Here is a 20,992-nt window from a genome sequence, read left to right as displayed (position 1 = left end):
CTGAGCAGTAAAAGGCGTCCTGACCTGCCGGCCAGGCTCCCAGCTCGGCCTGGGCAGTTTACGAGGCGTTTAGGGGGAAGGCTTCGCCCCATCACCCTCAAAGGAGCGGTGAACGGCAGGGACTTTGGCTGTTCCAACCCTGCCCAGGGCAGGGGTTGGAGGCTGGGGAAGGTAAGCTCCATGCATAGGGGGCCTGGATGGGAGGGAGTGTGACTACTGTGCTCTCCACTCTTGGTGAACTGATCTTGGGAAAGGGGAAGCAGCTAGAGCTGGGCGGCCTTGGGGGGGGGGTCTCCAAAAGTAAAGGAGACCCAGCGTGGGCTGCAGTCCCCAGGTGCCTGGGCCTCCCTCTCTCCTCCCCAAACTGCTCTACAGCATCTATTGCTCCCAGGCACTCAGGCCCATGAGGAGCGGTAGAAGCGCAGGGGTGGCCGGCCACAGGGAAGGCTCCCAGAAACCTCAGGATACAAGTGGTACCCGGAAAGCTGCAGGGCCTGGGGCTCCTCCAAGCTGGGGGAGACCTGGTGCAGCCAGGGAGAATCCAGGGTTGCTGGGGGGGGGGGGGAGACAAAAGAATGCCCATCCGTTTCTGGGGCTGCCAGAGGCCAGGCAGGTGCCCAAAGCGAAAGCACGGAGCCCGAGGGGCCGGCGGTGTCCCGGAGGAGGGAGGGGAATCCCACGTTAGTAAATCTGTTGGCGAATGAGGCTCATTAACAGGTAAATGCTTCACGCTTCCTTTAGGGCAGATAAACAGTGCGCCCTGATTAAGGAAAGGAAGCCCGGAGACCTTGACTTTATTCGAACCACATGGTTCCAGTCTGCAGGGGCCTTCTCGCTGCCGTTGGAAACGACGCTGCGCCGGCCCCGTCTGAATCCGATTTCAAAGTCAGCCCGTTGCCCGCGGGACCTGGGCGGGAGGAGACGCGGGCAAAGAGCCGGTTCACCCAGCGCAGAGACTTGCCCACGGGGCCACTTTGGGGTGCGCGGGGTGCAGAGACCCTCCCTGGGCGGGGTCAGTGGGCAGAGAGGACCCGCAGGCTTGGTCCAGGGTTCGGTCGCGCCCTGTCGGCCCCGCGCAGCCTCTGCAGGCCAGGCGTCCAGGTTGGCGGCGGTCAGAAGGGCCCCGCGGAGCCGGGGGTCCTTTCTCCGCAGGACGCGCCCGGCCGGCCACGCGCGGGCACGGGCGTGGGCTACTCGTTGGAGCCCTTTCCCCTTCCATTCTAGGCGGCCGCGGGCCCCGCGGAGCGAGACCACCTGTGAGGGCTGCGGAGATTGGCGGAGGCGGTCATGTGGGCGGTCACGTGCTGCGGCGAGCTCCGTCCAAAAGAAAATGGGGTTTGGTGTAAATCTGGGGGTGTAATGTTATCATATATCACGCTACCTCGTAAAACCGACACTGAAAGCTGCCGGACAACAAATCACAGGTCAAAATTATGAGTTCTTCGTATTATGTGAACGCGCTTTTTAGCAAATATACGGCGGGGGCTTCTCTGTTCCAAAATGCCGAGCCTACTTCTTGCTCCTTTGCGCCCAACTCGCAGCGAAGCGGCTACGGGGCGGGCGCCGGCGCCTTCGCGTCCACCGTGCCGGGCTTGTACAATGTCAACAGCCCCCTGTACCAGAGCCCCTTCGCGTCCGGCTACGGCCTGGGCGCCGACGCCTACGGCAACCTGCCCTGCGCCTCCTACGACCAAAACATCCCCGGGCTCTGCAGTGACCTCGCCAAAGGCGCCTGCGACAAGGTGGATGAGGGCGCGCTGCACGGTCCGGCCGAGGCCAATCTCCGCATCTACCCTTGGATGCGGTCTTCAGGTAGGCACAGCCGCTGGGCGGGCGGCCGGGCGGCCGGGCGGCTGGGAGCCGGGAGCGCGGGGCTGGAGCGAGCGGGGCTGGGAGCCTGGCGGCTGCGAGCGGGCGGGCGGGAGGCCCCCTGACTTCTGGCGGCGCTGCCTTTCTGGTTCTAATTAGAGTCGAGGCGCCATAGCGTGGAGAACCCGTAGCATTGTATGTAAATGAGGCTCATAAAACTTTTTATGGCCCAATTAATGGGTTCAATCCTCGTAAATTTATTTAACTCCATTTGCCTTGGAATTTTAACGTTCAGTTTGTTTGCTCGCAATTCTCTCTCTTTCTCCCTCCCTTGCCTTTCTCTCCCTCCCTCCTCCTTTTCCTTTCAGCCTGGTTTTTCTTTCTCAAAACCTGTGAGAGCCGAACCCTTCAGGGCCCCTCGCAAGCCCCCGTGCCAGGGGCCATCTAAAGGCTGGGCTGGAGGGCTGGAGCGGGGACAGAGGGTTGGAGTGACCTAGGGAGGTCCCGGGATGGGGGCGCGAGCTGCTAGGGACGAAGGGGGCCCCTGGAGTGTGGGCTGCCTAGGGTCGCCTACTGGCCTAGCCAGTCAGGGAAGCGGCCCCACTGGTCTTTGAATGGCCAAAGCGGGGCGTCTCGCACTTGCCCACACTCTATATTTACAATTTCCCTTTGTCAGGGGGAAGCAGGACATTGTGGAAGCTTAGCCGGCTGGAAAGCGCGGTTGTAAATTGGGGATTCTGCGCCTTCCCTCTTCAGGGAGCTGCCTGTGCGTCTGGCGCGGCCGTTGGGGTCTTCCCCTCTCCGTCTCGCTCCTCCCCCAGCTCAGAGCGGGGCGCAGGCAGAGGGGAGCGCGCCCTGGGTCCAGCCGCAGGAAGGGCCGAGCTCTGTGTCAGTGGCCTGATGAAGGCACTGTCCTGACTATGGTCCCATCCGCTTGTCTGTCTATGTGTCCGTGTGTCCACACGTCTGCTTGCAGGGCCTGATAGGAAGCGGGGCCGCCAGACCTACACGCGCTACCAGACGCTGGAGCTGGAGAAGGAGTTCCACTTCAACCGCTACCTGACCCGGCGCCGCCGCATCGAGATCGCCCACGCGCTCTGCCTCACCGAGCGCCAGATCAAGATCTGGTTCCAGAACCGCCGCATGAAGTGGAAGAAAGAGCATAAGGACGAAGGTCCGGCGGCTGCTGCAGCCCCCGAGGGGCCCGTGCCCGAAGCAGCAGCCACCGCCACTGCAGCAGACAAGGCGGAGGACGAGGATGAGGAGGAAGAAGAGGATGAAGAGGAGGAGGAGTGAGGGGCCGAGCAGGGGCCTGGGCTGCACCAGACAGTCCGGAAAGCGTCTTTAGAGACTCTTTGATTTTATTTACAAAAGTTGAAAAATAAAAAGAAAATGTAAAAAAAAAAAAAACCAACCCAGTCCCCAACCTGTACCCCATCTACCCCATTATCCACTCCAATTCCCGACTTTTTTGGACAGCAGCCGCCTAGACTGGGTCCCCTTGGGGGTACCCTCTGCCTCCGAGGCCCCCCAGCAGACACCTCCCCCCATCCCTAGGCCGGCTGGCTCTGCGCTGGCATGGCTAAAATACTACCTAGCACAGGCCTCAGAGAGAGGCACCCCAAACTACCTATGGGCCCAGCCCAGCGGACCTCCACTCCCAGGAAGCCCAGAGTGTCCCAACACTGGCAGACACCCGGCACCTCCCTATAGGCCAAGGACCTGACTCTCAATACTACCTACTTGTCCCAAACTACCTATTTTGTGCTCGCTGGCTCGCCTGCTACCTAGTGCCGGCCCCTCCCAGGCCAGGCCCCTGCTGCTTGTGGCTGGCAGCCTTTGGGGTCCCTGAGGCTATGCTGAGAAGGTGCTGGGGTCCGGGGACCAGGGCATTGGCTTCTATTTAAATTGAAAAATAATATATTTATTCCAAAGCATTCTAAGTGCTGCAACCTAGAATCCCTCTTTTCTGGCCTGGATATTCCAAGTTCAGGCCCGTCACCCCCCACTTCTGGAGGGGAGCATTCCCAAGCTAGCTGCAGATTTCTGAGTTAGCTGCTGCTTAGTAGGACTGCAGAGATGCTCCCCGCCTCCCCGCCCCTGTGTCCCACTGCCCAGCCGTGTTGAATATGTACACCCTGACTTTTCCTACAATAGCAAATACTGTATATTTGAATAAGATTTTTTTTTTGTCATATGGTCTTGGAGCTCATTTGTAAGGCAATGTCTTGACTTGGGAAGGATGCGTTAATGGGGTGACCATGGAGCATGGTGTGTTGTCTTGAGCTAACTGTAGCAGGTGGAGAGAGCCAATGCCCTCCCCAGTGCCCTTCATCCCGTGTTGTCCTGCGTCCCCCTCGTCCCTCTCAGCTCTAGCCTCGGGTTCCAGGAACAGGAAGGTATGCTTTCCGTCTTGCCCAGCTAACCGTGTTTTATGTAACAGAAAAATAAAGATGCTTGATGACAAAGAAATGTGGACTGCTTTATCTGGGGAGGGAGGCTGGGGAAGAGGGTCATTATGGCCAGAGAGCACGCCCTGGCTCTGTGCGTGTCCAAAGGGGCTTTAGGGAAGCAAAAGTGGAAGGACAAATAGGGTCCAAGTGTTGGGCGTCTGTGAATTGGTGTGTATGCGTGTTGAGTTCCTTTTTGTCTGGGTTTGCATAGGTATGTGTGTAGCTCTTTTTGTATATCTATTTCTGTGTATGTGTGTGTGTATTTTTATGTCCACAATTATATGTATTTCTGTGTGTAAATAATTGCGTGTACTTCCGTGTCCATAACTGAGTGTATGCATTTCTGTGTGTCCGCAGTTGTATATGTGAATTTCTCTGGGTGAAGACTTTTGTCTGGTTTGTGTGTGTGTGCCCACAAACATCTTCCAGATACTCTGAAAACGGAATCTTCAATAGGTACATTCTATTCTATGAACCTTCCTAAAAATCTCCATAAATTCCAAGAGCGGATCCAAAATCCAAAATCCGCTCTTTCCTCTAAGGCTGCGGGGTGGGCTTGCAAAGGGGTATCACCCTGCGACTGATCCCGAGAATTTTCCATGAGCCCTGAACCTGGCGCCAGGCTAGGAGGTGAAATTCAGGGCCTCTGACGCGGTCCCCACCCCGCATTCAGGCTAAGCGAGGGTTGCTCGGAGCCCAGCAGCGCGGCTGAGAAGGGGCAGGGGCAGGGCCCGCAGACCCCACTGCTAGCCTGGGCGGGGGCGCCTGGGTGCGGGGAAGGCTGAGGGGCTGGGGAAGGGGCGAGGGGCGGTGGGGACCGCAGAGAACAGCGTGAGCTGGGGGGTGGGCGAGGACCTCGACTCCAGGCTCCTGCCTGGGCTGGGCCCCCCTTCTTACTGCTCTTTGAATAAAACCTGGCTCAACTGCGTCCGTAAAACCTGCGGCCCCAAGTCGGGGCGGCTTCGGTGGTAAGATGGCGCCGGTGTAAGAGCTGCCTCCTCTTAGAGATGGGGAAAGGGTCATAAATCCGTTGTTGTTTATGAAAATTTACAACTTTGCAATACAACTTTATGAGTTGTTCGGCCCTTCCATTGGCCGTTGTCGGTCATGTGGATGGGAACCGTGAACATGAACTTTTTTATAATTTCCCTTGCGAGAATAGAGCCGCATTCTTGTGCTCCGCTCCGTCCTGCCTGCTTCGGAGCTCTGCCTTCCAGCCGGCTCGGCTGCGCTTTGTCCGGCGATGGCGAGCGAGGCGAGGCCCCGGGCTGGCCGGGCCCGGCCGTTCCCGCCGGAGGTGGGGTGCGCCCTGCTCCCGGCGCCGCGGCGGCCTCTTTGCAACTCGCAACCTGGCTAATTTCCTGCGTCCTCTGGCTCCAGGAAAGAGGACGATTCGTCTCCCCGGGCTGCCCCAGCGACAGCTGTCAGAGGGGCAGGAGCTTCTGGGAGCCGCCATCTGAAGGTGAGACATGTGGGGAGACAGGAGCAAAGGTGGTGAGATGGCACCCAGCGCAGGCAGCCTGGGCGAGGGCACCCAGGGTGGCTTTGGAGAGGGGCATACTACCCGTCACCCACCCTCACCGGTTCACATCCGTCCCCTCACACACACACACACACACACACACACACACACACACAAACGCTCGCACTCCCTCCTCTCCTGGCTCCCGGTGGCAGCGGATGCCCGCCTTTCGCCAGTGGCACCGCGCCCTGGCACGGGCGCACAAGCCCCAGCTCCCTCCCCTGCCCAGCGACGACCTGGCCTAGCCCCAGAGGAGGTGGCCCTGCACCCTGCGCTCCCCCCCCCCCACCCCCGCCTCTCGGGTTTGGATTTTTTTTTTCTTTTTTCATTCATGACCCAATTGGTTCAGTTGATCCCCACCGACTGGGGACAGTTCCCGACCTGGAAAGGTGGGACGAGACTAGGGCCAAGTGCCCTTATGGACTGGCGTTTTAGATCAGCACAGCGCCTTCTGTTCCCTGGGATTTGGTTTGTGGAGGGAAAGATGGAATGAGGGGGGTGGGGAATAAGCAAACAACTTACTAATCCGGCCAGAGTCCTCCGCTGAGCGACTGCTTCCCTCCACGCGGTTTTCCGAGGAGAGAGGTGTCAGGAGCGCAGGGAGAGGAAAGAGGTGCGCGGGTGGGACTCTGTGTTGGAGGAGAGGATGGGGTTAATGTCTGGGTGCTGCTTGGCGGGAAGTTTCGGTGGAGTGATGTTATTGCGAGGGGCAGGGGCCGCAGCGAAGGTTGAAAGGAGGACGCAAACCGAGTCTGGGCGATAGGGGGACCCCCACCCACCGACCTCGGCGCCGCGGAGCCGGCGACTACCGGCCCACCTTCGGGAAGCGGGGAGGGGACTGTGGAGCCTCCCGGGTGGAGGCGCGGGGTTAGCTGTACGTCGCGCGGTGGCACAGACCCGGTCACGGTTGGGTCTGGGTGCCTTGTGGTCAGATTTGCCCCGAGAGCTTCCTGGGACAGCAACCAGAAACCGCCCTGAGGCTCTGGGCTCGAGTTCTTTTTGTGTTTGGTTTAGGCTGTTGATGTTTTCCCATCTGAAGAGACTACCTTGATGTGCGTTAGATAATGGAGAAGGGGCCGTGGAGGCCCGGGGCGCCCGCGGGCACTGCGGGTGCACTCAGGGTGCACTCGGGGAGGATAAAGCGGCGCATTTGCATCGCAGGGCCGCGGGCGGCCTGACTGCGGCTGCCGCGGGCCCATTATTTATTGCGCCCGAGCCCGGGCGGCTCGCTGCTGCCACGCTGTGGCCGTCGCCGGGACCGACGCAGCCGCAGCCCCGCGTCGTGCAGCCTGGCGCGAGGACTGCTCGGGCCCCTCAGAGATTCCCAAGCAGGCCGTGGAGAGGGGGGCGAGGGAGGACTTAAGGGGCGGTCTCCCAGGGCCTGACTGGCCGGGAACCTCCCCCGTCTTGGCCACCTGACAGGAGCTGGACGCCCGACTAGACTCGGGTCCCCCTCCCCCCAGCACCATGGAGACTGGTTGCACAGGCCGCCTGGCACGTCATGGCTGCTTCTGTCCAAACTGCGCGTCCTAAGGCGCCCTGGGGGCGCACGCTCGTTTGGGGATCTCAGCGCTTTGGGATTCTGAAATCACAGAGACCACTGGTAGCCTGAGGCCTGCGGGCCCGGCTGACCCCGAGGAGGACTGGCTATGGCATGGAAGGCGGGCTTTGGGTCCAGGCGAGAGCCCCTGACAAGCACAGGCCGCACCTGTGTGCTGTGGGCTCTAGCCTGGGCTAGAGATCAGGGTGGAGGAGGTGGCCTTCAAGGTCCCCCCACACCGGCAGGCCAGACCGTCCTCCAGGCTGGCCGAGGTCAAGGAGCTCAGTGGGCAGCCCAGGGAAAGGGCGGATTGTGGGGCCCTGCTCGCCATCCCGTCCCCCTTGAAGAGCAGCTGAAAGGTAAGTGGACTTTCTGTGTGGCTTTGACCGAGAAGAGAGCCCTGATGGCTATTCTCACCATCCCAGTAAAGGCTCCCTCCACCGTCCGGGGCTCCTATTCTTGCCTGAGTCTCTTTCTCTCTCTCTCTCTCTCTCTCTCTCTCTCTCTCTCTATATATATATATATATATATATATATATATATATATATAGTCACTGGTTGGAGAAATAGATTTGGGCAGCTGCCAACATGATATGTACAAGCCTTGGCTAACGTGTGGAGATTTTAATTTAATATATTTGTTCATCTTAGTGCCTATAGAAACTAGAAATATGATGTTGTTTTGTTTTGTTTTTTGGCTCTTAGCTGAGAAATCAAATTCTCTTGTTGGCTGGGAGCATTATTAGATTGAGAATCCAGGTCAAACCATAACAAATAATAAGAGTAGTAAACTGCCACCAGCCCCAATGTGTGGAACCTGGAGGAATGAAGCAGAATTATAAACGTAATCATTTATCAACATCTCCAAACGGTGTTTTTTAAATTTTACATAATATCTTGCTTGAAACCACCGTCCTCTGGTGGTCTTATTTAAGAAACAATAATTCAAACATGATTTTCTTGGAAAATAGCTTTAAAAAAGAATTCCCTTAAAAATTCTTGACTCTTGAGTTTTTATTTTCGTCTATCTAATCCTTTCCCTGAAGAAATGCAAGGGAAATGTAAATTTCTATCCTGTCCTGCCAGGCCCTGTTTATATATGCAAAGGAGAAACTTTCCCAGCTTGGACTGACTGGGGCACACACAGCCAGAAGGCTTCTGGGCACAGCCCCCAGAGGTGGGCAACAGCCGCTTTCAGGGGTGCACGCTAGGCTCTGTGCACCTAAATAACCTGAGCCTAGTATTTTTTCCCCCCAATTTTTTCCCTTTGGGGGAAGTAAGGGCAGGGGGGGAAAAATTAAAAAGCAAGGAAGAGATTAAGAAAATCGTTCCCAGATTCCTAAGGGGCATCACCACCCCCAAGTATGAACCCCATTCTCTGCATTTGCCAGAGTTTTACAGAGCTTATAATCACCCTCTGGGAATTCAACCAAATCATATAAATAGTGTTTCTTCAATCTCCACAGAATTGAGGATTTTAAAGCTAATTCAAGGGGGTTTTACAAGCCCCAAAAATACAGTCGTAAAAAATGCCATTGGAAACAATCCCATTTCACAAAATGAGACTGATCCATGCGTTGTAAAAGTCAACTTTCTCCAAGGCACCTCTCAGGCAAGCGAGCGCAGCTCGGACAGGCTTTTCTCGTCCTGTCTGGGGAAGGCCAGGCCTGGGGCTGCCATGAAAGCAATTCGGGCGATTTCCTTGAGCTCTCGAGACAGCTTGTCCGCGTTCCGGAGCGACTGTCCCGGGCAGGCCCCAGACCAGTCCCAGGAAAGAGGACACACCCCAGGACAGCGTGGGCGCCCCAGACACCAAGCACATCCATTATCCCGCAGCCTTGGGCCTAGGCGAGCTGCCCTGTACGAGCGACTGGGCCAGGGACCCTGGTCACCCGAACCTCTGGAGTGAGGACAGAGATTCCACATCTGGGTCTGCCTCAGTTCTGAGCAGTCCAGGTGGTTTAGGGCGATTCCCTGGGCTCTGCGCGCGGGGAGCGGGCCCCGCGGGCGGCTGGCGGCAGAGCTCCGTCTCCAGGCCGCGGCTCCGCAGGTCCCTTTCGGGTAGTAACCAGTGGTTTCGGGCCTCTTGTTTCCTGGGTTCAAAGGCGGAACGGGGCGCGCAGGTTATGGGGGTGCTTTGAGGCTAGGCAGTCGCTGGCCTTTGGAGAGGCGGGAGTCGGGACTCCAAGGAGTCGTGTTGTACGTGGGAGGAGGGGCCGGCGGGTAAGAGGCTACCTTTGGCCGTGTCCCGGTCGCTCCAGGTGAGCCTCCCGCCCTCGGCGGCTGGCAGGCCCGAGCCCTGGGTAGGAGGGGGGATGGGGGGAAGGGGGGAGGCAGTGGCTCCGCAGGCGCAGGGGTGCGGAGCGAGGCCCAGGCCTGGTTTCTCAGAGCCCGTCTCCAGCTCGGGACCCGCACCCCAGGGTAGGGGAGCGCAGGGGGAGGGGCAACTCCACCCCGGCCGGGAGGGCCGGCCACGCAGCGCCCAGCCACACTCGTCACCGCCCCTCCGGGCGCGGGGCTGTCAGGGTTCCTGTTTGGAGAGAGAAACCAGCAAAACCCAACCAGGCAAAAAGGGGAGGAGGAAAGAGCGGGCCTGGCGGGGCCTGGCGGGGCCCGGGCGCCCCTTCCCCGGCCTGAGGGCCGTGCCCGCCGCCGGCGTTGGGGAAGGGAGCCGGGCCGGCCGGCTGTGCGCGCCCATCAATCTGCCGGAGGGCGGCGGGCGGGTGGGCTGGGGGCTGTTTGTAACTTTGCTGCCTCGGTCGCCGCGGTCCCCGGGGAGCGGGCTCCGGCGCTCGCTCCCATTGGCCGCCGCCGCGTCAGCTGGTGCGATTTGCTGCTGTCGCTTTTGGCGTTCGGCCATCCAGAAACAAACCAGTTCGATGACTACTAATAGTTATAGCCAGATGTACTAATACACAACAAATCACAGTCCTGCAGAGGGGCGCGCAAATGAGTTCCTATTTTGTGAATCCCACTTTCCCCGGGAGCCTGCCCAGCGGCCAGGACTCCTTCTTGGGCCAGCTGCCCCTCTACCCGGCCGGCTATGACGCGCTGAGGCCCTTCCCGGCCTCGTACGGGGCGTCGAGCCTCCCGGACAAGACGTACACCTCACCTTGTTTCTACCAACAGTCCAACTCGGTCCTGGCCTGCAACCGGGCGTCCTACGAGTACGGGGCCTCGTGTTTCTATTCTGATAAGGACCTCAGTGGCGCCTCGCCCTCGGGCAGTGGCAAGCAGAGGGGCCCCGGGGACTACCTGCACTTTTCTCCCGAGCAGCAGTACAAATCCGACAGCAGCAGCGTGCCGGGCAAAGCCCTCCATGACGAAGGCACCGACCGGAAGTACACGAGTCCTGTTTACCCCTGGATGCAGCGGATGAACTCCTGTGCGGGTAAGACATTTCCCTGCAGCACCCTCCCCCCTAGAAAGTGGAGGGAGAGGGGGAAGGAGGCAGGGAAGGAAGGAAGGAAGGAAGGAAGGAAGGAAGGAAGGAAGGAAGGAAGGAAGGAAGGGAGGAAGGAAGACAGGAGAAAAGAATGAACAAAGTTTCTTTAGCTTTAAAAAAGAGAGATTAAAAAAAATACCAACCCATTCCCAACGGAGCAATCAAGCTGAGGCAGAGTGAAGGCAGGGCACTAGTGTCCATGTAAGGTGACACCTTAGAGGAGTGTGTGTGTGTGTGTGGGGGGGTCATTGCCATGCTATGTGAGCCCCAAGACAGGGGCAAACTAACGAGAGAGCCAGGCTGGATGGGAGGGAGATCCTACCTACACTGCACCCAGGTAGCACCCTGCTCAGATTCCCAAACCCACATGGCCTTCTGCACCCATCACTGCTGATTCCTCTTCACCTGCCAACCCCCTCTCCTTTCTGCCCTTCATACACTCATATAGAAAGAGGCCCTTATTTAGCCTCTTCCAGGGTTACCCCAAAGCCTTGGAGGGCCACATCCCCAGTTGCAGTATTTCTTCTCTCTCCTCCCTCCCCTCCTCCCACTTCCACTCAACTGCTCACTTACAGCCAACTTCTGCCTCCTTTTAAGACCCTGCCCGCATCCCAGTCACCCAGCTTGGAGGGAGCCCCCACCCACGGGCCCCTTTGGCACCAGAACAAATAGCCCATCACAGTCCTACATTTCCAGGAACCCCAGTTGGCCCATCGCTCCCAAAAACTCCACAGGGAATCCTCGGAGCAGGACAGTGCCTAATGCGAATTTGAAAACTTACAGTGTTTTGCTTTAGCATCCACTGTTTTGTTTTTCAAGGAAGCTTTGCATTTCTCAGATGGGGCCATACAATTTGGGGGACTTTGCAAAGATCTGAGAAGGCTGACCATTCTTAATTTCCCAAAAAGCACATTGAGTGCTTCTCCAGCCGTCCTGGGATGCCTGGCCACAGTCACATCTCCACAGACATCCATATGTGGATGCAGGGTGCCTACCCTACTCATAGGGTTCCACACCCCCACTCCCAGACATACACACACTGCATTCCCACAAAACATGACTTAGGTACCCCAAATTAAGGTCGCCCGGTATATTCTTTTGCTTGTAATTTTGTTTTGTACTGAGCAGGTTTTTAAAAAACAATAACTTCACACCCCAAGTCATTTTAGGTGGAAAACACCTCGCTTGGTATGAAATAATCTCCCATCTGGAGGCTTTTGGCCCAAGACTGTGGGAGAGGGGAAGGTGCAGGCGGAGTGGTTTCCAGCCCAGAGGCGTGGGGTGCGGGGTTGACTGGCTCAGCTGCCCAGATCCGGGCTCACGGACGCCTGGTCCTTCCTGCCCGCAGGTGCTGTGTACGGGAGCCACGGGCGCCGAGGCCGCCAGACCTACACGCGCTACCAGACGCTGGAGCTGGAGAAGGAGTTCCACTTCAACCGCTACCTGACCCGGCGCCGCCGCATCGAGATCGCCAACGCGCTCTGCCTCACCGAGCGCCAGATCAAGATCTGGTTCCAGAACCGCCGCATGAAGTGGAAAAAGGAAAATAAGCTCATCAATTCCACACAGCCCAGCGGGGAGGAAGCTGAGGCAAAAGCGGGCGAGTAGGCGCCTGGGCAGGGACCAGGCCAGCGGCGCGACCTCCCTCGGCTTTGCTCCCTTGCCTTCGCCTGCTCCCCAACCTTTCTCCCTGCCTGCTACCATCTGGGGGGCTTACGCAGCTTCAGGGGAGCCCGGAGCTTTGCAAACGCCTGAGCATTTATTTCTTACAAAAAAAAAAAAAGCAGCAACATAAAAAAAACCAACAACAATAACACACACACACACACACACACACACACACACACAGCCAATCCCAGCGGTGGAGCTGGGCGCACCGCACACACAATCCCGCTCTCCAAGGCTGCCCAAGCCGCTCCGGATCCCAGCGCGCGCCCCAAATCCGTCCCTGAGTCTTGTGTAGCGCCTCTGCACGCCTCTGGCTCGGGACTCGGCGTTGCTGGAGAGGAAAGAACCCCGGGACCCACCCTCTTTTGGTGTCTGGGCATCTTGGCCCCGGTCCCTCGCCACCAAGTCCCGGAGGGCACCACCAAATCGACTCTGGCCACTGCAAAGAGGGGACCTAAAGGTTGGGGCCCCAGCGCTGCGGTGGCCTCCCAGGCTGCCCCCAGACAGGAAGGAGCTCCAGGAACAAAGGCTCCCCTCCCCGCGGAGAGTCCAGCCTCTCTGCCCCGCACAACCGTCCGTGGGAGAGAAGGAGCCTCAGCCGAGCCCAGTCAACCCGAGCGCGGGTGGAACTGCACAGCCCGGGACACGCTGGGCTCCCGAAGGCTCAGGACTCGGGAATCCAGCTCCTCGCCTCCGACAGTGCCAACAGCGCTTTCGGACCCGAGGAGGGAGCCCAGAGCCGTGGGAGCGGCAAGAATCATGGTTTCCAGCCTGCCAGGGGCGTCTGCGACGCAGGGCCTCCAGCGGGGAAACCCTCCCCTGCCTTTCAGCTGCATTTGTGGTTTACTTTCATCTTTCAGAACCCAGGAAAATAACTACGGGGATGCGAGGCACTGTCTGGAAATGCTTCCTTTAGCGTCCTCAGTTCACTCCTGGAGGACTAAGCAAAACCCTAATAACGCGGCCCAGAAATCGCCAGCCCCCAAGCAGCTTCTGTAGCTGCGGGGAGCCTCGGCCCGCTCGCTGGGTTCACCTAGAACCCCTCCGACTTGGGGCCCGCCTGGCTCCAGGAAAAAGACCTAGTGGTGAAGATTCTCCAGGCTGGATCCTTAAAGCAAAGCAAACAGCAAGCTAATGACACGAAAAGCCAAATTTACATGAAAGGAAAATCGAATCTGGTTATAGAAGTGTGTGGAATGTGACCTCGCCTCGGAGAAACACTACACAAAAGCTATCTTTAATAGACGCCTGTCATTTAAGAGCGGCGGGGACACTGTCCCTTATGCGCTCGCCAAAAACAGAGCCGTAATTGTAGCGACTGCCCAGGGCAGGATTTATTTCTCCAATTGGCTAAATGGCTTCCCCCCACTCCCCTGAAGGTGATATCTGTATTTTCAAATTTCAGAGCTGCCGGCGTGACGGGCAGAACCGACCCCAACCTCGACATAAAAATAAGAGGGGCTGCACAGCGGGGAAATAAAGTTGTTGTAAATAAAATCCAAGTCACCATCTCCCCCCAGTCCTCTGCATCCTCGCCGGGCACGCGATCGGCAGCTGACGGCCTCACAATTGGTACATCCTAATGGAACTGCGAGGGAAATGCAATAATTTTGCCATAATGGGCTGTAACCTCAATTCGACCCCGGCCCTTGCAGCCCCGGGTCGGAAGCGGAGCGATGAGCCCTGCCTCCAGCGGGTGGCGCTCGAGTCCGACTGAACGGCGGTGGCGGGCGGCGGGCACGCGCCCGGGGCGCGCGCTCCACCCCTCTCGCCTCCACCCAACTCCCCCATTAGTGCACGAGTTTACCTCTAGAGGTCATCAGGCAGGATTTACGACTGGACAACAAAAGCACGTGATTCGAAGTCGTACCCCATATTTGGGTGCCTACGTAGGAGGGAACCAAGTACATGTCCCAGTCATTTCCATAATTCATCATAAATTGTGCAAGGGTGCTATAGACGCACAAACGACCGCGAGCCACAAATCAAGCACACATATCAAAAAACAAATGAGCTCTTATTTTGTAAACTCATTTTGCGGTCGCTATCCAAATGGCCCGGACTACCAGTTGCATAATTATGGAGATCATAGTTCCGTGAGCGAGCAATTCAGGGACTCGGCGAGCATGCACTCCGGCAGGTACGGCTACGGCTACAATGGCATGGATCTCAGCGTCGGCCGCTCGGGTTCCGGCCACTTTGGCTCCGGGGAACGCGCCCGCAGCTACGCGGCCGGCGCCAGCGCGGCGCCCGCCGAGCCCAGGTACAGCCAGCCGGCCACATCCACGCACTCGCCTCCGCCCGACCCGCTGCCCTGCTCCGCCGTGGCCCCTTCGCCCGGCAGCGACAGCCACCACGGCGGGAAAAACTCCCTGGGCAACTCCAGCGGCGCCTCGGCCAACGCCGGCAGCACCCACATCAGCAGCAGAGAGGGGGTTGGCACGGCGTCCGGAGCCGAGGAGGACGCCCCCGCCAGCAGCGAGCAGGCGAGCGCGCAGAGCGAGCCGAGCCCGGCGCCGCCTGCCCAACCCCAGATCTACCCTTGGATGCGCAAGCTACACATAAGTCATGGTAAAGCCAGCCTTTTTCTAAATCCACGCGGCCGCGGGGGCGCGGCTCCCCGTCTCCCTCTCCCTCTCTCCTCTGCCGCCCTCTCTCCCCGTTCTCTCTCCTGGTCTCGCCTCTCCCAGCCCCGTGGAGCCTCTCCCCGCCGGTCTCCTTCCCTGCCTTCCTCCATCCTCCTCCTCTTCTTCGCAGCGCCCTGCGTTCTCAGGGTGGGGGTGGTGGTGGTGAGGGGAGCCGCTGGATAGGCAAGTTTAGACGTGGAAAGGGGGGGAAGGAGAAAACCCAGGTCGAACCCCAGCGCCTCGGAACGCGCTCCCGGGTCAGGCCAGCCAAGCAGGGCGCAGAGGTAGAGGATGGCAGTAGGGGCTGTGAATCGGGCTTGTCAGGACGGATAATTTATGAGGAGGGCTACGCTGGGGAAACAGCGTTACTAATTAGAGTCCCCGAAAAGGGGCTTTGGGGGGCATAATCCCGGCGAGAGCCGGCGGGACTCTGAAGTTTGGGGGCAGGAGGAAGAGCAGGAAAGGAAAGGGAAGAAAAAGAAAGCAGGCGCCCCAAGCCTGCAGGATGGAACAGGCGGCGGCTCTCGGGGCTGGAACTTTAAGGGAGAGTGATCTAGAGGCCACTTGGGCGCTCAGAAAAGGGCCCTGCTTTGGTGGGTTTCTGAAGGGCAGCCTGGAAGGGCTGTGCCCTCTCCTCGGGGCACCAGGGCAGGGCCAGAGGGTAGGAGAGGGCTGGGGGGGAGAGCGAGGGATCCTCAGGGGCGCAGCTCCAGCCTCAGATGGCCTGATTGTTCCCAGAGTCCAAATCGTATTGTTTTCTCTCTAGAAAGGAAGAGGGAAGGAAATTGGGGGGGCGAAGAGGGAGGACTTGTTGAGCGTTTTCTCTCCTGTTCCCTGCTCAGGACCCTGGCTCGTCCAGCTGGCGGACTTTGGTGGCCAGGGGCTGAGGAGTTGGTGGCTAAACCGCTGACTTTTCTGTTGCAGACAACATAGGCGGCCCGGAAGGCAAAAGGGCCCGGACGGCCTACACGCGCTACCAGACCCTGGAGCTGGAGAAGGAGTTCCACTTCAATCGCTACCTGACCCGCCGAAGGAGGATTGAAATAGCACATGCTCTTTGCCTCTCCGAGAGACAAATTAAAATCTGGTTCCAAAACCGGAGAATGAAGTGGAAAAAAGATAATAAGCTGAAAAGCATGAGCATGGCGGCGGCAGGAGGGGCCTTCCGCCCCTGAGTATTTGAGCGTTTAAAGTACTGAGCAGTATTAGCGGACCCCGCGTAGTGTCAGTACTAAGGTGACTTTCTGAAACTCCCCTGTGTTCCTTCTGTGAAGAAGCCCTGTTCTCGTTGCCCTAATTCATCTTTTAATCATGAGCCTGTTTATTGCCATTATAGCGCCTGTATAAGTAGATCTGCTTTCTGTTCATCTCTTTGTCCTGAATGGCTTTGTCTTGAAAAAAAAATAGATGTTTTAACTTATTTATATGAAGCAAGCTGTGTTACTTGAAGTAACTATAACAAAAAAGAAAAGAGAAAAAAAAACACACAAAAAAGTCCCCCTTCGACCTCGTTTAGTGCCAATGTTGTGTGTTGCACTCCAGTTGTTTAACTGTGCATGTGAGTGGAAGTGTTCCTGTCTCAATAGCTCCAAGCTGTTAAAGATATTTTTATTCAAACTACCTATATTCCTTGTGTAAGTAATGCTGTTGTAGAGGTGACTTGATGAGACACAACTTAACTTGTTTGACGTGTAGTGACTAGTGACTCTGTGACGAAAACTGTGACCCCGAGCGGTGTGTCCCTGCGTGCCTTTGTAGGACCCTTTGCACGAACTCTGGAAGTGGCTCTTATAAGCGCAGCTTCAGTGATGTATGTTTTTGTGAACAAAGTTACAAATATTGTCCAAGTCTGGCTGTTTAAGCAAACTGTGATCAGCTTTTTTTTTTTTTTTTGTATTTGTTTTTAAGGAAAAAATACTGACTGGAAACAAAAAATAAACTTTCTATTGTAAGTTCTCTTGGTCTGGTTTGTGCCAAATAGTGAGCGGCTCTTTCTGCTCCTCTGTCTGTCTGTCCAGTCCTGGAGGCGGGTGAGTCTGAGGCTACCTGAGCAGCCTGCCTGTGCCAGGAGACCTCAGACGGACACCCTGACCCACAGCCTTCCTAACTCTGACCTTTCAGAAAGTTCAGGACGGAAGGTGGAAAGCTGTAGGTGTTCCCAAAGCCTGAGTCCAACCTGCCCATCTCTGAGGAAACCAAGTAAACTTGCTGGGTACAAAACAGAGGAAGAGAGAGAAAGGAGGAAAAGCCCAGGGCTTTGTTAGCGGCCCACGGGGCCCACACAGATGCTGCCTGTTTCTAAGGCCATCCTGGGCCTCCACTTGAAGAGGCTGCTATGCCAAGTTGTGGCCCCCAAACTCGCTGCCTCTAACCCACCCAGGCACCCCTTCCCACGCCTCACCCTGAACCCAGTTGGCTTCTTATGCTACAATTAATTTGCTACAAATGGAAGGTACTTACCCCATCCTAGCTCGATTGGGAAACTCCTCAGGGCGGCTAAAGCACAACTAGAGATTTGCACATTTACCGACTGCTTACACTGATGCCTTCGTTCCTTTTAAAAGTTATAAAACAGTAAACTTTATAAGCCCCAGTTCCGGCTATATGACATTTGGGTGCCAAATGAATAGGGTTTTGTCTATGAATTAGATCGTAAAATCATCCATAGCACAGACAGATCGGCTCACTGGCTATAAAACGTCACGTGGGGCCATTAAAGTAAGTTTTATGGTTTTGGGGAGTTGACATCCAACATTATATACCACATAACATATAATCTCACTGACGCTGGACTCCATTTGACTCTTTTGCAGGCTACGTGTGCCGCCTGGTCATTCAAATTGTCAATTTTAGGTCCAGAAGTGTCCAAACCACAAGTTCTCAAAACTCTCTGAAAAATGGCTCCCTCCGAATTAAGGTAAGCTCGCCTCCTGAGCACTTTCGAGTTTATTTGTACTCTGAAAACTTTCTTCTTCCTGGAGTTCTCTCGCGCGCGCTTTCTCTGTCTCTGGGGGTCAGTAACTCTGAGGTTGCCCCTGAATTCAAAAGGGGGGTGGGGTCCCGCCAACTTTCCCTCCGCGCCCCAGCAGCGCCGGGAGCCTGCTCTGCGGCCACGCGGTGAGCCGCGCCTGGGCCGGCGCATCCCCAGGCCTGACTCCAGCTGCTGCGCCGCGGCTGGTAATGACTTCCGCCGCGCTCGCCCTGCGAAAGGATGGTTTTTGTGTGCGGGGGGCCTGCGTGTGGATTCGTGGCTGGGCCGCCCCCATCCCGGGCTGGCGGGTCCTGGTTCTTGGGGGGGGGGGGTCGCGGAGCCCTGGGGTGGGGACTGGGAGGCAGTGGGGCGCGCTCGGGCGCCGGGGCCGCGCTGAGCTTGGGACTTGGAAAGAAAGGCCCAGGCCGGGCCTGCCGAGGCGGACTCCGGCGGGACTCCTTGCGGGGCTGTGGCAATATGTCTTCGCGGGGCCTGGGTCATTTGGCAGCACTGAACGGAGGCAGCCGCCTTCGGGCCGGGTTTCAGGCTGGCTCCAGAGAGCCAGAGCGTGGCAGAGGTCGGCGGGGCCCCTGGGTGGCCAGGCCGAGCCCAGGACGCTGGGGACCCCGGGTCCCCACCTGGGGGGAGGCTCCCCACCCCGCCCCCGCCCCGGGCCCAGGCCCTGAACCTTGCTGGCCTGCACGTTCTTTTTATTTCGGTGGGACTGTTCTCACCCGCCTGTGAGTCTGAAGCAATAAACTTTATGGCCGGATTTAACTTTAGTCTTTGAATCCCCAGGCTGAATGAAAGGAGTTACGGCGCTTTCTTTTCCTCCGCCTCCCTCTCTTTTCACTCTCTTTCCTTTTTCTCTCTTCTTTTGTAGAATTTAAAACATCCATGTACAGGGCCCTCAAAAGGCAACTAAGCCCCCCCCCCCCTTAGATAACTCTAAAGACAGAGAAATGTACTCCCCCTCAACATACAGGGGGATTCTTCCAAACTGTGCCCTAAAGTTTGGGGGGAAATCGAGGTGTCTTCAACGCCCAACTTAAAAGTCCCCAGAGCCATTAGGTTGTTTTCCCTGACACGTCATAAAGGGTAGTTGAGGGAAGAAATTGGTCGTTTGTCAGTAGGAGATTTCCGCCTTTCTTTTGTTAGCTGCTCTTTCTGTTTGATCCCAGGAAATTTACATAATCTATGATTTCCAAAACAGTCCCCAATATTGCACCAATGGGTGAAGTAAGGTGAAAGAAATCTTTCCTGGGTACAATTCCAGCTTGGCCCCAGCCACCCCCTCAGCCCCCCGGCCCCCCTTCTTCCGTGGCAGAGCGGTGGCTGGGATGCTGTGGCCTGTCCCTCAGGATGGGTATTTCTCTGGATGGGTACTCACATGGGACCTTGCGGATTTCCCCCATCCCGACTGAGGAATTAAGCCAAATTTTCCAACTTAGAAATGAAACCAACAAACAAAAAATGGGATCTTCTGCCTCCACATGCTTTTCTCCTGGGGAACTGGGTAGCTTTCTGCAAGTGCTCATTGGTAAAGATATGTACTAAGTGCTCCAAGTGAAAAAAACGTAAAGTGTAGATTTGGAATTTCTACATACTTTATTGTGCACAGGCCACTCCTACCCAACATTAGTCCAACAGATGTTCCCAAAGACAGAGGTCCAAAGAGCAAAACCTGGGAAGTTTTCTGAAAGATCGAAACCCTCCTCCAAGTCCCACTTCTCTTGAATAGTGAGTGGCAAGGAAGATCCCTGAGGTCATGTTTTGTGCCCTGTGAGAGTGAGCATTGCGGTGCCAGTGCTCAGGAAAACGTGCCTACACCTTGGTGGGGACCAGAATAGAAACTCTCTTTGGGTTCTCTTTTTTATTTTAAGTGTCTGTAAGAATTCTGGAGTCTCTGTTTCGCTGCTCTGAGTTTTGGGTTCTTTATTGGAAAACGCTGGGTGAAGGTTTTATTTTAGTTGCTCACTTGGTGATCTTGCTTGAGTGATTTCTTGATGACTAAAATTAGTAGCAGAAAAAAGAGTGATAGGGCCGCTGGCAGATTCACTTGAGTAACTTGCGTGGAGGAAGTGGCCACACCACCTCCGTGGCCACATCCCACCCTGGGGTGTGGGAATGGGCAGAAAGGCTGTTGGACCCATAGCCAGCATCACACAATATAGAGAAACTTTCCCATGATTTAAAAGACTTAGAGGCTATAAATATTGTCAGCTTGCTTAGTTCTGTCTGCTGTAATCTTCATAAAACTTTAGAGTTTAAGGAGCAGGCCAACTCACATGGAGTTAAATGACTTAACACACACACACACACACACACACACACACACACACACACACACAGCATCCAGTCAGACCTACGTGAGCATTCCTGGAGAAATTTTTTTCTTTCTTCCTATTTTCACAGGAAGCATAGTACAGAGGATGGCTGGTTATCTGCTCATTTTTGTAGATAAGTTATTTCTCCTGCATTCTTTTGGGTTGTTTTTGCAGAGAAACTTCTTTAGAAAATATCTGTCATTGAGAGCTTTATGAAGACATCGAGCCTCAGCCGGTGGCAGAAGTGTCTGTCCGTGTTCCCTGTCTTGTAAAAGGAGAAGGTGTCTGAAATGTGCAGGGCCCTGTTTGTTTCTACAAGCCGCAGAGACAATATTTCCTGAACTATAAATATAATAGGAAGCTTCTGGTCACACTCACTTAGGGGTTTGTTAGGGTTTCCATGGTCTGATTCCACAACATTATGCCAAGATTCCTTTTCTTCTGCTCTTTCCCTGCTTCATTGTTGGCGGCTCTGGGAGAGCAAGACAGAATTTTCTACCAGAAACGGAGTCATGTTCATTTGTTGAGATGTGAAGAGTATTATATCCAAACAATTAGTGAGGGGAGAGCAAATTACATCCTTGAAGATGGGCTATTAGAGAGGAAAACAACCCTTTTAGCTTAAAAGAT

The 20,992-nt window shown here is 56.2% G+C and overlaps 3 protein-coding genes across 3 annotated transcripts; all 3 read left to right on the top strand.

The window, feature by feature from the left end:
* The first annotated feature begins 1,311 nt into the window (after nucleotides 1-1,311).
* Nucleotides 1,312-3,211, top strand: HOXA7 (homeobox A7). The gene is made up of 2 exons (XM_081102126.1): nucleotides 1,312-1,812; nucleotides 2,786-3,211. Exons 1-2 carry the CDS (start codon nucleotides 1,434-1,436, stop codon nucleotides 3,103-3,105), a joined length of 699 nt encoding a protein of 232 aa, XP_080958252.1. The 5' UTR covers nucleotides 1,312-1,433; the 3' UTR covers nucleotides 3,106-3,211.
* A 6,960-nt stretch (nucleotides 3,212-10,171) lies between these two features.
* HOXA6 (homeobox A6) lies at nucleotides 10,172-12,539 on the top strand. The gene is made up of 2 exons (XM_081102125.1): nucleotides 10,172-10,715; nucleotides 12,118-12,539. The coding sequence occupies exons 1-2, from the start codon at nucleotides 10,274-10,276 to the stop codon at nucleotides 12,375-12,377; spliced, it is 702 nt and encodes a 233-aa protein (XP_080958251.1). The 5' UTR covers nucleotides 10,172-10,273; the 3' UTR covers nucleotides 12,378-12,539.
* Nucleotides 12,540-14,436: 1,897 nt separating this feature from the next.
* Nucleotides 14,437-17,013, top strand: HOXA5 (homeobox A5). Its single transcript, XM_081102124.1, has 2 exons — nucleotides 14,437-15,008; nucleotides 15,989-17,013. Exons 1-2 carry the CDS (start codon nucleotides 14,447-14,449, stop codon nucleotides 16,237-16,239), a joined length of 813 nt encoding a protein of 270 aa, XP_080958250.1. The 5' UTR covers nucleotides 14,437-14,446; the 3' UTR covers nucleotides 16,240-17,013.
* The last annotated feature ends 3,979 nt before the right edge of the window (nucleotides 17,014-20,992 follow it).

This window comes from Myotis nattereri (assembly GCF_964212035.1).
Source record: "Myotis nattereri genome assembly, chromosome: 11".
Taxonomy (NCBI): Eukaryota; Metazoa; Chordata; class Mammalia; order Chiroptera; family Vespertilionidae; genus Myotis; species Myotis nattereri.
The sequence above is the reverse complement of the archived record's forward strand: the minus strand, read 5'-3'. Positions and strand labels throughout refer to the sequence as shown.

Excerpts from the sequence above, each read along its gene's own strand:
- HOXA7 (XM_081102126.1), top strand. The coding sequence starts at position 1,434 with ATGAGTTCTTCGTATTATGTGAACGCGCTTTTTAGCAAATATACGGCG. Across the intron at positions 1,813-2,785 it reads CCCTTGGATGCGGTCTTCAG|GGCCTGATAGGAAGCGGGGC; the intron begins GTAGGCACAGCC and ends GTCTGCTTGCAG.
- HOXA6 (XM_081102125.1), top strand. The coding sequence starts at position 10,274 with ATGAGTTCCTATTTTGTGAATCCCACTTTCCCCGGGAGCCTGCCCAGC. Across the intron at positions 10,716-12,117 it reads GCGGATGAACTCCTGTGCGG|GTGCTGTGTACGGGAGCCAC; the intron begins GTAAGACATTTC and ends TCCTGCCCGCAG.
- HOXA5 (XM_081102124.1), top strand. The coding sequence starts at position 14,447 with ATGAGCTCTTATTTTGTAAACTCATTTTGCGGTCGCTATCCAAATGGC. Across the intron at positions 15,009-15,988 it reads CAAGCTACACATAAGTCATG|ACAACATAGGCGGCCCGGAA; the intron begins GTAAAGCCAGCC and ends TTTCTGTTGCAG.